Here is a 15,800-nt window from a genome sequence, read left to right as displayed (position 1 = left end):
GTACACTCACCTGGTTGTTGGCAGGAGGCTTCAAATCCTTGTTACGTGGGCCCCTCAGTAGGGCTGCTTGTGATGTGGTAGCTGGTTTCACCTAGAGCAAGTGATCCAAGAGGGAGAGAGCATGAGAATGCTTCAAGTGGAAACTGTAGTGTCTTTTCTAATAACCTAATGTGGGAAGTGATATACTATAATTTTTGCTATATTCTGTGGTACACATAGACCACCCTGGTACAAGATGGGGGAGGTGGAAAGGAGGCTTGTTCTAGGGAAAGAACAAAATCAATGATGGAATTTAGTCTCAATGGAGTAGGCAGGCTACAGGACAGAACTGAAGGGGCCAGTAGGGAGACTGGAAGGGGGAGAGTATGAGTCTGGACTAAGGGATGTGTCTGCAGACAGGGCACAGAGCCAAGTACTTTTGGGATGGGAACAGGAGAACATTGTATTTTGGGAATATGTGTCTGGGCCAGGGGGTTTAATTGGATTTTAGATAATGGATGCTGTTTGTAGTCTGGTGGAGCCTATGGACTTTTCAAAGTACTGTTTTTAAATGTATAAAATAAAAAATAGGATTACAAAGGAAATCAGTTATATTGAAATAGTTATCAGAATATTAAATATATGTGATGTATAAGAAAATGCATTTCAAATGTAGGCAAGAGGTTAGTGAAAATGAAGGATTTAAATTTAATTGAAATTCCTATTCTAATTCATGGTCCCTTCCCAAGTTCACGGACCCTAAGTTAGCCAGTAGCCTAAGGAGATGGTTGAGACTCATGAGGTTGAAGAGGCTAGAACAGCGGTCCCCAACCTTTTTGGCACCAGGGACTGGTTTCATTGAAGACAGTTTTTCCACGGACGGGGGAAGGGGAGGTGGGAGTGGGGGGATGGATGGTTCAGGCAGTAATGAGAGCGCTGGGGAGCGGCACATGAAGCTCTGCTCGCTCGCTGCCCACCTCCTGCTGTGCGGCCCGGTTCCTGACAGGCCGCAGACCGGTACCGGTCCACAGCCTGGGGGTTGGGGACCCCTGGGCTAGAAGATGAGAGGCAGACCTCAGGGACATATGCTTAAGGATGGTGGCGGGAGAAGGAAGCTTAGAGGCCATTCACCAGCTGTAAGGTTTCTCTTGGGGTGTTTCCAATATTCAGGTTCAGTCCAAGTTGTTTTTGAAAAAATCTTCCCAGGATTTTGGAAGGGGCCAAGGGTTAGCACATTGGGATAAGCTATTTTTTTTTTTCTTTTTTTTCTTTATTTTTTTGGCGGTACGCGGGCCCCTCACTGCTGTGACCTCTCCCGTTGCGGAGCACAGGCTCCGGACGCGCAGGCCCAGCGGCCACGGCTCACGGGCCCAGCCGCTCCGCGGCACGTGGGATCCTCCCGGACCGGGGCGCGAACCCGCGTCCCCTGCATCGGCAGGCGGACTCTCAACCACTGCGCCACCAGGGAAGCCCGGGATAAGCTATTTTTGAATTTACTTTTGAGATCCATTTTAATGCTTTGACTTGAGAAATAGTCCGTTATATTCTGAAAATATTTAATATTTGTTTTTCCACAGTTTTAGTGTTGCTTAGATTGGGCTCATGGAGATAAGATGTGACAATTTCATTGTTAACTGGTAATCCTGGCTAGTAAAGTTTAGGAGAATTGAATTTTTGTGTAGTTTTCAGAATAGGATGTCTAATGGTTGTGTTGGGTATGCAGGGTTTTTCAAATACTGTTTACTTACCTTAATAGTAATTACAGTTAAGCTGTCCACGTGTGTTATGTAGATGACATTATCAGTAAAAGTTATTCTTTGTGTGGCTTGTTGGAAGATCTGCTGCTCCAAGCCCCACCGGTGACTGGAAGTCTGCATTCTGGAAGGTCATCCAGGTTAGTGGCTGCATCTGTAGTGACAGCAGAGAACAGAGCTAACTGGCTCGCTCAGGGTCACACCAGACTCATTTCCTCCTTAGCAGATACTCACTCACTTTGGATTTCAGAATTCTCTGTATATAGATTTCTTGAGCTCCACAAAAGGAGTACAAGTCAAATGTAAGATGATGTCTTTTCATCATTTGTTGTTATTCATCATTTAAAAAGGACAGGGAAGTTCCAGCCACCTCCTTGTTTAGAGGTTCTCTGTGATAGTGCTCAGTCACTACACCAGTGCTCAGATTTCATTCCCGTCGAATTGTACTACTGCAGAGATTTGTAGTCTGTTCTACACTCGGAGAAGCCAGATGGTTTTTTAAAAAATTAAGAATTACAGGGACTTCCCTGGCGGTCCAGTGGTTAAGATGCCGTGCTTCCTCAGCAGGGGTGCGGGTTTGATCCCTGGTCGGGGAACTAAGATCCCGCATGCTGTGTGGTGCGGCCAAAAAAACAGAAAAAAAAAAAAATCAGAATTGTAACAAGTGGGGAGGGATTTGAAGTCATTGGGAACTAACCCTTTAAAGGTTGGGAATCCGGCTGTCAGTGCAGGGGACACGGATTTGATCCCTGGTCCAGGGAGATCCCACATGCCATGGAGCAGCTAAGCCCGTGCGCCACAACTGAGCCTGTGCTCTAGATCCCGCGAGCCACAACTACTGAAGCCCGTGTGCCGAGAGCCCGTGCTCCGCAACAAGAGAAGCCACCGCAATGAGAAGCCCGCGCGCTGCAATGAAGAGCAGCCCCCGCTCGCCGCAACTAGAGAAAGCCCGCGCATATCAATGAAGAGCCAGCACAGCCAAAAATAACTAAAAATAAATAAATTTATTTTAAAAAAATCATGGTTTTCTTTATTCTAAGTCAAGGTACTTGAAATATTCTTAACAGAGCAGGAGAAGAGTGTTTGTACTTTCCTCTTTCTCCCTGAGCTAGAATTCCGTTTTTTAAGAATGTTTTTATTAGGGGCATGATGGTTATTCTGACTTTGTTTTCTGTCCTCCCTCCCCCTCCTGTGGTGAACGTTTGTGAACAACTCCATTTTACATAAATTTTTATATGCATCTTTGTGTATTTCCTTGTCCACTAGAAAGTAGAACTACTGAGTTGAGAGGGTAAAGCATTTTTATCACTGTTTTCCAGGCAAGTTGAACTGATATATGCTTATACTATTGAGGAAATAACACCCAGTACCTCATATATTTAAAACAAAAGCAAAAACACCTTGAGTTACTGGGAACTTTTGGTAATTTCTTTTACACACTATTGTTTTCTGCTTCCACTGATGATACATGAGATGTAGAGGAAAGTTTTCTCTGTATTTAAGGTGTCTCAACAAGCCGCAAAGTGTATTCCAGCAATGGTGTGTCCTGAACTGACAGAGCAGATCCGGCGCGAGATAGCTGCGTCGCTTCACCAGAGAAAGGGCGAGTTTGCTTGCTCTTTCCTGACTGACCTCGTGACGTTTACGCTGCCGGCAGGTAACTCCACGTCTGCGGGAGAACAAATCTCCACTGTATTATAATTCTTTAATGTCTGCATGAGATGTTCTGTTAGAAAACAGATAACTTAGCTACTTACTATATGTGGATCTTAAATTACTTGATTACCGTGTTTTCCTTGAAGTAACCAGTACAGGGGCCATTTATAAAGTAATGCCTTAGAGCCGACAGGAAGACAGCAGCTGATAATAAGTGACTTCTTTGTGGGCCTCAGATATTTTAAAAAGTCTGTTTTATCCATTTATTTTTCTCTTTGTTTAATATTATCAGTCTGCTTTTTTTCTTTTTCTTTTCCTAGATAACTATTGGTTACCTGAATTAGGAGATAAGATCAGAACATGGGTTTTTGATGGGTAGAGTCAAGTTATTTGAGTCAAAGATACTGGCATTCTTTTGAAAGTGTCATTACTTTCTTCACTTACTACGTTAATTTCTACTATATTTGTGAAGCAACTTTTTATTTTTCCGTTCCATGACAAGTGGAAATGTCTTCCAGGCTGTTTTTTGTCAGTTGGCATTGAATAAATGCACTAAACACCAACAGGTTCTAAATAAAACTTACATTTTGGTTGTGAGTGTTCTGAGCCTTTTTTATATTGAGATATGAACAGAGGTATTTACAAAATGGTAGAAAATAACAAGCTTTTAAAAATCAGACAAATTTCATTTGAAATGCACTCTGTATATTTAAACAGTACTTCAAGTGATGATTAGATTTTAAGTTGAAAATAGTTCTAAGTTTAAAACATTTTTGTAAGGGTAATGCTTCTTACTCTAGACTACTCAGTTAGTAAACTGAACAGAGCATAGAGAATTTGAGAAGGTGAGGAAAACAGAAATCTGCGTGCCCAAATGAATGGCTCAGTAACTTGTATGAGATTCTAAAGTCTGAAAATAATAGTCCTGAGCAGAGGTTGAGAGTGTGGGGGGAAGAGAACAGACAAAAATTTGTTTGTGTTGTTGTTATTTCAATTTGAATATTAGATAGCTCTTTTCTTTTATTTCAACTTTACTAAGTTATCGTTGACATAGAAAATTGAAAAATATTTAAAGTGTACTTTGTGGTGATTTGATTTATACATACATTGTGAAAGTTAACTGTTAATTAACTAGATTCCCCCCATCTAGTTAATTAACACATTCATCACCTCACATTTATTTATCTATTTATTTATATTTTGGGTGAGAACATTAAGTTTTGTTCTCTTAGTGAATTTCAAGTGTACAGTACAGCATTACTGACTATTGTTACTACGTTTTGCATTTAATCCTAGCTGTCTTCATTTTATGGCTTATAGTTTGTACTCTTTTAGCAATTTCTCCCTATCCCTTCCTGCCTTGCCCCTGGCAGCTGCTTTTCTACTCTGTTTCTGTGAGTTTGACTTTTTTTTTTTTTTTAAGATTCCATATGTAAGTAATACCATACAAATATTGGTGTTCCTCTGTTGAGTTTATTTCACTTAGCATAATGTCTCCAAGGTCCTTCCATATGTTGCAAATGGCATGATTTTCTTCTTTCTCATGGCTTAATAATACTGCATTATATAGATATATCACATTCTACTTTATTTATTCACCCATTGATAGACACTTAGGTTGTTTTCATATATTGGCTATTGCAAGTAATGCTGCAACCAACATGGGGGTACAAATGCCTTTTCGATACCCTGTTGTCATATCCTTTGGCTGTGTACCCAAAAGTGAGATTGCTGGATCATATGATAGTTTTATTTTAAGTTTTTGAGGATACTTCATACTGTTTTCCATAGTGACTGCACCAAGTTACATTCCCACCACTGGTGCACAAGGGTTCCCTTTTCTCCACATTCTCATCAACATTTGTTATCTTTTGTTGTTTTGATAATAGCTGTATATAATTACTGGTCCAAATGATTTTATTGTTTGTAGATAGATCACAGTTTTGATAATGAAGTACAGAAACGAAATACTTTACACCTCATACACACACACACACACACACACACACACACACACACACACACACGATACATGCACGTTTTTTAAAAGAAGCTATTCGACAGCCTTCGATGGAAAGGGAGTTATTTTAGAGGAAGTTACTGTTAGATGCTGGCATCAAATTTTTTAAGTTATGAGACATATAAAGGTTTTTAAAATCTGGTTTTTCTTTGTAGATATTGAAGACTTGCCTCCAACAGTCCAAGAAAAATTATTTGATGAGGTGCTTGATAGAGATGTTCAAAAAGGTAAGCATGGAATTAATGAGTATAATTTATCTTTTATTGATTTCAATAAACTTTTTGCTTTGCTTTGTAAGGTTTGGAATAGTTTGGTGTATGGTCAACATATTTTATTTCTACTTTAAATTGAAAATGTAAAGTCCTTAAGAACAGTGTTGTATTGTGCTGTTCAAAGTGGTCATTCATAGCTCTTAACTGTGGTAGAGTGATAAAGGTATAAACATTTTTAAACCTTGGTTTTCTGTTTCCTATTCTAGAATGAGTATATTTTCATATTAAAAATTTTTAGAAAATAAATCATGAAGACTTTAAAAATGGAGTAAATTATTCCAGAGGCTTAAGGTGTTTCAACTACTCAAAAGGTTTATATTTCAATTGATCAGAATTATTTAGGTGTTTATTAGTAAATTACATATAAATCTATTAACTTCTAGAGAATAGGTTCTTTATTCCACTGAATATTTCTTAATTGCAGAAACATGAAAATGAACATTTTATTTATTTACTTATTTATATTGAAGTATAGTTGATTTACAATATTGTGTTAATTTCTGCTGTACAACAAAGTGTTTCAGTTATACATACATACATACATTTTTATGTTCTTTTCCATTATGGTTTATCACAGGATATTGAACATAGTTCCCTGTGCTATACAGTAGGACCTTGTTGTCTATCCATCCTGTTGTATATACTAGTTTGCATCTGCTTACCCCAAACTCCCACCCCCCTTCCCCGTTAGCAACCACAAGTCTGTTCTCTATGTCTGTGAGTCTGTTTCTATTTCGTAGATAAGTTCATTTGTGTCGTATTTTAGATTCCACATATAAGTGATGTCATATGGTATTTGTCTTTCTTTCTGACTTACTTCACTTAGTATGATAATCTCTAGGCCCATCCATGTAGCTGCAAATGGCATTATTTCATTCTTTTTTATGGCTGAGTAGTATTCCATTGTACCACATCTTTTTATCCATTCATCTGTTGTTGATGGACGTTTAGGTTGTTTCCATGTCTTGGCTGTTGTGAGTAGTGCTGCTTTGAACATAGGGGAGCATTTATCTTTTTGAATTATAGTTTTGTCCAGATATGTGCCCAGGAGTGGGATTGCTGGATCATATGATAACTCGGTTTTTAGTTTTTTGAGGAATCTCCATACTGTTTTCCATAATGGCTGTACCAGCTTACATTTCCACCAACAGTGTAGGAGGGTTCCCTTTTCTCCACACCCTCTCCAGCATTTGTTAATTGTAGACTTTTTAATAATGGCCACTCTGACCAGTGTCAGGTGGTACCTCATTGTAGTTTTGACTTGCATTTCTCTAATGATTAGTGATGTTGAGCGTCTTTTCATGTGCCTGTTGGCCATGTGTATGTCTTTGGTGAAATGTCTGTTTAGGTCTTCTACCCATTTTTCAATTGGGTTGTTCGTTTTTCTGTTGTTGAGTTGTATGAGCTGTTTGTACATTTTGGAAGTTAAGCCCTTGTCAGTCAGATCGTTTGCAAATATTTTCTCCTATTCCATAGTTTTTTTTGTTTTGTTTTGTTTATGGTTTCCTTTGCTGTGTAAAAGCTTGTAAGTTTGATTAGGTCCCATTTGTTTATTTTTATTTCTATTGCTTTGGGAGACTGACCTAAGGAAAAAAATGGTATGATTTATATCAGGGAATGTTTTGCCTGTGTCCTTTTCTAGAAGTTTTATGGTGTGATGTCTTGTATTTGAGTCTTTTAAGTCATTTTGAGTTTATTTTTCTGTGTGGTGTGAGGAGGGTGTGTTCTGACTTCATTGATTTACATGCATCTGTCCAACTTTCCCACCACTACTTGCTGAAGAGACTGTCTTTTTCCCGTTGTATATTCTTGCCTCCTTTGTTGAAGATTAATTGACCATAGGTGTGCGGGTTTATTTCTGGACTTTCTATTCGGTTCCATTTTGTGCCAATACCGTGCTGTTTTGATTACTGTAGTAATTGTCTGAAGTTTGGGAAGGTTAGACCTCCTGCTTCATTCTTTTTCCTCAGGATTGCTTTGGCAATCCTGGGTCTTTTATGGTTCCATGTAAATTTTAGGATTATTTGTTTTAGTTCTGTGAAAAATGTCATGGGTAATTTGATAGGGATCGTGTTAAATCTGTAGATTGCTTTGGGTAGTGTGGCCATTTTAACAATATTAATTCTTCCAATCTAAGAGCATGGGATATCTTCCCATTTCTTTGAATTATCTTCAATTTCCTTTATTAATGTTTTATATGAACGTGTTATTTAAATTCTTCATATAGAGTTAGAAGAAGAATCTCCAATTATAAACTGGTCCTTGGAACTGGCTACACGTTTGGACAGTCGACTGTATGCACTTTGGAACCGGACTGCAGGAGACTGCTTACTTGATTCAGTACTACAAGCTACCTGGGGCATTTATGACAAGGACTCGGTGCTTCGGAAAGCCCTGCATGACAGCCTACATGACTGTTCACATTGGTGAGCTGACATCCTTCCCTTTTTAAATCCAGGAGTGCACTGGCTGAATTATTTCCTTACAGTGGTGGGATACTTTTTGTCTGTTACATTTTCTGTGGAAGCTAGGGGGAAAAAACTTTGGTTTCGACACTGAGACACTTTGAACATCTCAGTGGTTTTTATATCTTTTTGCTAAGCTTTAAAATACAAACATTTGAAGTTGTAGTAGTGGTCTTAAATATAGAAAGGTCTTTGCTCATATTTTATTTTTTTGGTTTCACCTGTTTGTTTTTAGTGTGGCTAGTGGAAAATTTTAAACTACATATATGTACACTGTATTTCGTGTCTGTTGGTCAGCTCTGGTGCTCATATTTTAAAGTAGCTTTGATTTCGTATTTCTGTTCAACTTTAAGAGATTATATTGATTGTGTATTACGAGTTTTTCTTTCTGAGACAGGTAGTGTTAAGACTATGTTTTATTTTGCAAATTTTCAAATCCACAGAAAAGTTAAAAAAAAAAAATCAGTGCAAGGTACCCCAACATCTCCTTCATTGGATTGACCAGTCGTTAATTGTTAACATTTTGCCACAAGTGCTCTATCTCTGTGTACCTAAACATTCCCCTTTGCCAGTTAGTTTCAGGCATCCTGATGCTTTTCCCTTCAGTATTTCAGCATGCATCTTTTAAGAACAAGGATATTCTCCTACCCAACCACATCCTCATTACCACATTTAAGAAAATCAACATTGACTCAGTTATCTAGCATACAGTCCAAATCACACTTTCAGCTTGTCTCAAAAATATCCTTTTTTTTTTTTTTTACAAACATTTGGTAGTCAATCAAGTATATGACTAGTCTTGGACTGTAAATTCAGATGGTAACCTGATTGGATAGCTAAAGAAAGAATGTGTCATTCAGAACTGATGGTTTAGACATTCAGCCCTTGTCCAGGGGAGAGGACTTTGTGCCTTTTAGTGGAGGGTGATTGTTCTGGATTGACCTGGTAGTGTGGGCAATACCATTCCTTTTGTGGTGCGGATTCATCAGGCCAGGTAAGCCTGATGTCATTAAATGCTCAGTCTGTCTGACCTCTCAGATTGGGTCACGGTGCTCACCAAACAACATCCTGATGATGATTTGGCTATTTGTGTGGCCTGCCCACACTGAGAGGGTGAGAGTCGCTTTGGATATTGTGGTTTTACAGGTCTGCCTTGTAGGGTTAGTTAATGTGACTCTGCCCTTGGAATGATAGATCTGTCCTCTGGGTGTGGGTGAGGACTAGCTGCTCAGCCTGGAAACTAGATCTGGACCTTGGTACATCTACCACTTTGCAAGTCCTTTTTATTTATTTTTTTATTTTATTATTATTATTTTTTTTGTGGTACGTGGGCCTCTCACTGCTGTGGCCTCTCCCGTTGCGGAGCACAGGCTCCGGACGCGCAGGCTCAGCGGCCACGGCTCACGGGCCCAGCCGCTCCGCGGCACGTGGGATCTTCCCGGACCGGGGCACGAACCCGCGTCCCCTGCATCGGCAGGCGGATTCTCAACCACTGCGCCACCAGGGAAGCCCTGCAAGTCCTTTTTAAAAGGCAGCTCTAGCCTTTCCTTTGGCAGTAATATTCTGACCCTGTTGTAAGGTTGAAAGTGTACTGTAAATTTCAGCAGGTGATATCTACTTTTCCTAGCTGCAAGGGCTTTAAAAAAAAAAAAGACTTTGGTGGCTATTAATAATAATAGTTTGGGAACTTTATGCTACCTTGTTTCTCAAAGCTGTGGCAGTGGGTGATCTTCTGGATTGGAGTTGTCGCTTATATTTGTATTAGGACTGAAATTCTAGTTTTGAGTCATTTGAAGTCTCAAGTCTAATGTGAAAGTAGGGAGAAAAAGAAAAAGATTGCCATAATCTGAGGTAGAAAATGGGCTAGATAGCTATTAAGAGTGAGAAGGACCTAGGTTGTATGAGTGCAGCCACTGGTACGTGCTGTTGTAGCAGATCATTTGGTAATGGAGGCCTTGGTTCTAAAAGGATGCTTCGCTGGCGTATGAACAGGCTTTCTAAAAGAGCGCCTTGGTGCCACCTCCTCCAATCCCTGCCATACAGGGTCTTCACCTGATGTTTCACAGTTAAGGCATAGGAAGCTGCAAGGATTGTAGTGATCACATAGACATCCTTTTTACTATCTTGGGGTGGAGAGGGGATGAAGGTTATCAAATGGGGAGAGAGGAAGCATTGTTGCCATAGATTCAAGGCATCGATGATGTGGGTCAAATATATTAGCCTTACTGAATAACAATTAAATTGTTGACTATTTTGAGTTGTGACAAGTTTGTTGACTGGGCTCTTATATGACTATTAGAAGGTAGAATGCGAGGGCCCTGTCCTAGGTCAGGAGAGGAGCAGCCAGTATATCACTTGTGCAGTCTCCTTTTAAATCAGTGTTTTGCTAGGGTTTCCTTTGCTCATAATCCAAATCAGGTGGGATGAGACTTTTTTTAAGTCATAAAATATCTAAATGAGAACTGAGAAAGTAATTTTATTTAAGCCCTTCCTCCTATTACTTCAAGATAGGACATTTTTTTTTGTGGTGGTAGCTGTGCTGTTCTCTTGGTTGCCTATGATTTGAACCGGCTCAAGTGCTCAAGATGGAATATTGTACTTGCCTTTGATTGACATGTCAATCCAAATAGAGAGCCAAATGGGAGTAATTAATATAAATAGGGGGAAAAATCAGTTCATTTAGAAATATCATCTTTGGATAACTTATTATTATGCCTCTCTATATACATTTTTAGAGAACAGTTTTAGTTCATAGCACAATGGAAAGGAAGGCACCCTTGTTTGCCATGTCCCCCCACACATAACCACCCATTACCAACATCCCCCACAAAGTGGTGCGTTTGTGACAAGTGATGAACCGACACTGACAATATCCTTATCACCGAAAGTCCGTAGTTCACATTAGGGTTCATCTTAGTATACATTTCTGCGATTTTGGACAAATGTGTAATGACGTGTCCACCATTATATTGATAGTATTGAACAGAGAATTACAATTATAGTGTCAGAAAGAGTATTTTCAATGCTCCAGAATCCTCTGTGCTCTGCCAGTGCATCCTTTCCTCCTCCCTAACTCTGGCAGCCACTGGTCTTTTTACTGTGTCTCTTGTTTTTGCCTTTTCCACACTGTCATGTGGTTGGAGTCATATAATATGTAGCCATTTCAGATCAGCTGCTTTCACTTCGTAATGTGCATTTAGGGTTCCTCTGTTTTTTCATGGCTTAGGTAGCTCATTTCTTTGTAATGTTGAAAAGTACTTCATTGTCTGGATGTACCCATTTTATCCATTCTGAAGGACACTTTGCTTGCATGTTTTGGCAGTTACGAATAAAGCTGCTGTAAACTTCCGTATGCAGGGTTTTGTGTGTTCATAGATTTTCGATTCCTTTGGGTAAACACCAAAGTTCATAATAGCTGGATTATCTGACGAGAGTATGTGTTTAGTTTTGTGAGAAACTGCCAATCGATCTTCCAAGGTGGCAGTACTGTTACGCATTCCCACCAGCAATGAATGAGAATTCTTGTTGCTCCATATCCTTGCCAGCATTTGATGTTGTCAGCATTATTACATTTAGATCATTGACACTCAGAGTGATTATTGATATAGTTGGATTCATAACTCCCATGTTTGTAACTGTTTTCTATTTGTTGCCCTGTTCTTTGTTCCTGTTTTTGTCTTTCACTCTTTTTGTCTTTTGTGTTTTTAGTTGAGCATTTTATGATTCTGTTTTCTCTACTTTCTTAGCATATCAGTTATACTTCTTTTTTTAACTTTTATTAGTGGTTGCCCTAGAGTGTGCAGTATATTTTTACGGTTAATCCAAGTCCGCTTTCAAGTAACACTGTACCGCTTCATGGGTTGTGTCATTACCTCATAATAACAAAATAATCCTAATTCCTCCTTTCTGTCCCTTGTATCTTTATTGTCATTCATTTCACTTATACATAAGCATACATAAGTGCATACCTGCACACACACTTGCGTGCGCACACACATAATATATATATATACATAAGCATGCATAATCAAATATATTATTTTGAACAAACTATTATCTGTTAGATCAATTAAGAATAAAAAATAAAAAGTTTTAATTTTATCTTCAATTTATTTCTTAATGCTCTTGCTTTCTTTATGTAGATCAAATTTTTTGATCTATGTTATTTTCCTTCTTTCTAAAGAACTTCTTCTAACATTTCTTGTGAACTGGGTCTCTGGCAACAAATTCCCTCCATTTTTGTTTGTCTGAGAAAGACTTTCTCTTTTACTTTTGAAGGATAATTTCACAGGATATACAATTCTAGGTTGGTGTTTTGTTTGTCTCAACTTTTAAAATATTTCACTTCATTCTCTTCTTGCTTGCATGGTTTCTGAGAAGTCAGATAGAATTCTTTTGTTTCTGCATAGGCAGGTGTTTTTGGTGTTTTGGGGTTTTAAAAATAAATTTATTTATTTACTTTTGGCTGCATTGGGTCTTGGTTGCTGTGCATGGGCTTTCTCTCGTTGTGGCGAGCGGGAGCTACGCTTCATTGCATTGTGCAGGTTTCTCATTGCAGTGGTTTTTCTTGTTGTGGAGCATGAACTCTAGGCACACGGGCTTCAGTAGTTGTAGCACATGGGCTCAGTGGTTGTGGCTCATGGGCTTAGTTGTTCTGTGGCATGTGGGATCTTCCCAGATCAGGGCTCGAACCTGTGTTCCCTGCATTGCCAGGAGGATTCTTAACCACTGCACCACCAGGGAAGTCCCAGCTAGGTGTTTTTTATACTCTGTCTTCTTTCAGGACTTCTTTCTTTAATTTTCTGTAGTTTGAATATGATATGCCTAGGTGTAGTTTTTCTGGCATTTTTCCTTCTTGGTGTTCTCTGAGCTTCCTGGATCTGTGGTATGGTGTCTGAAATTAATTTGGTGAGATTCTCAGTCATTATTGTTTTAGATATTCTGTTACTTTCTTTTTTCTCCCTTTATTATTGTCATTTGTATGTTATACCTTTTGTAGTTGTCCCGTGGTTATTTGAAATTCACTTTTTTTTTCTATATGTGTTATATTTGCTTTTTAGATTTGCAGGTTTGTATTGATGTATCTTCATGAGGTTCTTTGCTTAGCTGTATCCAGTCCACTATAAGCCTATCAAAAATGTTCTTCATTTCTGTTGGTGTTTTTGATCTCTAGCATTTTATTTTGGCTCTTTCTTAGGATTTCCATCTCTCTTCTTACATTGCCCATCTGTTCTTGCATGCTCTCTTTTTCCATTAGATCCCTTAGCGTATTTATTATAGTTGTTTACAGTTTTTAAATTTTAATTTTTAAAGTTTTATTCCTGTGTTTTCATCTAGGAATTTCATAGTTTTAGCTTTTACATTTAAAGTCTGTGACCGGGCTTCCCTGGTGGCGCAGTGGTTGGGAGTCCGCCTGCCGATGCAGGGGACACGGGTTCGTGCCCCGGTCCGGGAAGATCCCACATGCCGCAGAGCGGCTGGGCCCGTGAGCCATGGCCGCTGAGCCTGTGCGTCTGGAGCCTGCGCTCCGTCCACAATGGGAGAGGCCACAACAGTGAGAGGCCCGCGTACCACAAAAAAAAAATAAAAAAAAAATAAAGTCTGTGACCCATTTTGAGCTAATTTTTATTGAAGGTGTGAGGTAAAGATCTAAAATCATCTGTTTTGCATGGATATCCAGTTGTCCCAGTACTGTTTTGTTTTTTGTTTTTCCCCATTCAAATGCCTTGGTACTTCTGTCAAAACGTATTTGACCATAAAAGTAAAAGTTTATTTCTGGACTCTCAATTTTTTCCTCTTGATATGTATGTCTGTCCTTATGCCAATATTAGATTTTCTTGATGATTGTAGCTTTGTGGTAGGTTTTGAAATCAGGAGTATAAGTCTTCCAACTTTGTACTTCTTTTTCAAGATTCTTTTTGCTATTCTGAATTCTTTGGATTTCTAGATAAATTTTAGGTTCTAGCTTCTGCAGAAAAGTTCTCTGAGATTTTGATAGAGATTGCACTGAATGTGGAATTCATCCATGAATGTGGAATTGACTTTTTAAAAAAATAAATTTATTTATTTTTACTTATTTATTTTTGGCTGCATTGGGTCTTCGTTGCTGCTTGTGGGCTTTCTCTAGTTGTGGCAAGCAGGGGCTATGAGCTTCATTAGTTGTGGCACGTGGACTCTAGAGCGCAGGCTCAGTAGTTGTGGAGCACGGGCTTAGTTGCTCTGCGGCATGTGGGATCTTCCTGGACCAGGGCTCAAACCCGTGTCCCCTGCATTGCCAGGCGGATTCTTAACCACTGCGCCACCAGGGAAGCCCGGAATTGACTTCTGAATGTTAAAGCCAAACTTGCTGTCCTGCTTGGTCTTGTATTCCTGGATTTGTTTTGCTAGTCTGTTCTCAGTGAGCCAGGTAGCTTGAGTGCTTAGGTCTTTGTGTGGTGGGTGGGTGTGATGATTTGAACATGCTTATTTTTAAAATATATTTTTTGAACACCCTTATTCTGCAGTCTTCTTGAGTTTTGAGTGAAGTCATCACTTGATTTCTGGCAAATTTAGGTATCTCATTCATAAAATGATCCTAGGCAGCAACCAAGAAATTTCTTAACTGCAGCAAATTTCTGTGTTTCATGATATTTCTCCTCGAACTTATTAAAACAATGTATTTTGTCATTGGTGCATTGAAATCTATTTCTCTGTATCTTAGGTATTTTAAAAGAGGAATATCCATATTTTATTTTTAAACATTTGGCATTGAAACTTACATTCCTGATTTAAAAAGAAAAAAACCTATGGTTATCTGGCATAGAAAAGTTTTTTTTCTAATCAAACAAGAGTTAAGCCTCCGTAACATTCTTTTTAAAATCTAAAATATATTAATTTACTTTTTACGGAGCCCTGCATTAAGTTACTCGAAAGAAACGTGTGACACTAAGACATTTAATACCTTAACTTTTCAACAACAGGAAAAGAATGTCTTCTGATCTTTTGGTTCTTTTACCTAGAATTCAAATACATAAAAGTATTGGGGATTTCTGATAGTTCGCTACATGAGAGAGGAATGTAATGTTACAAACAGATTAAATGTCTGTCTTCAGAGGTCTTTGCTGGTTTGTTTTGTAAGACAGTGGATCACAGTTTTGAGGATAATTATATCTGGCTTTATTTAATTGTATACTTGATCTAAAGAAAAAGAATGTTTTGCTTTTAGTAATTCAGTCTACCAGTGGCCTAGTTTGATTTTTAATCTTCGTAATTTATTAGGCCGAAGTATTTAAAGAGGTATTAAGCATGAAGAAGGGATTGTTCTTGTAGTTACAGTGATTTTTTTTGGATTGTCATGTGATAATCAAATAATTTTATTTAATGAATGAAATCTCAAGGAAGTGATTTTGATATTCTTGTAAACACATGGGCTATTTCTAGTCTGTGACCAAGTAGTGGATACTATTCATTAATGGAGAAAGGTAGTGTCTTTGATTTTTATCCAATCTCTCAGATGATTTTGAGTGTTTTTATTTTTAATTTGTAAACCAATAGTAGACAGTTGAAATCAACTGTTCTCATCACTAGTGTTTGTAGTTTTGATGAAAATTTGGTGGGTGGTGAATCAAATTATGTCTGAGGATATGTTCAAAGATGTCTGCTAGCAGAAAGGAGG

At 38.6% G+C, this 15,800-nt stretch overlaps 1 protein-coding gene across 7 annotated transcripts in view; it reads left to right on the top strand.

Moving 5' to 3' along the window:
* Positions 1-15,800, top strand: part of ZRANB1 (zinc finger RANBP2-type containing 1) — a 70,425-nt gene that overhangs the window by 48,488 nt on the left and 6,137 nt on the right. For all 7 annotated transcript variants that reach the window (XM_059053975.2, XM_059053974.2, XM_067024387.1 and 4 more), the window contains 3 exons: positions 3,237-3,390; positions 5,565-5,636; positions 7,909-8,107. In XM_059053975.2, coding sequence (XP_058909958.1) covers positions 3,237-3,390; positions 5,565-5,636; positions 7,909-8,107 — 425 coding nt within the window. The remainder of the gene's footprint in view (positions 1-3,236; positions 3,391-5,564; positions 5,637-7,908; positions 8,108-15,800) is intronic.

The sequence above is a fragment of the Kogia breviceps genome, chromosome 2, assembly GCF_026419965.1.
Source record: "Kogia breviceps isolate mKogBre1 chromosome 2, mKogBre1 haplotype 1, whole genome shotgun sequence".
Lineage (NCBI taxonomy): Eukaryota > Metazoa > Chordata > Mammalia > Artiodactyla > Physeteridae > Kogia > Kogia breviceps.
This window is presented reverse-complemented; position numbering and strand designations above follow the sequence as displayed.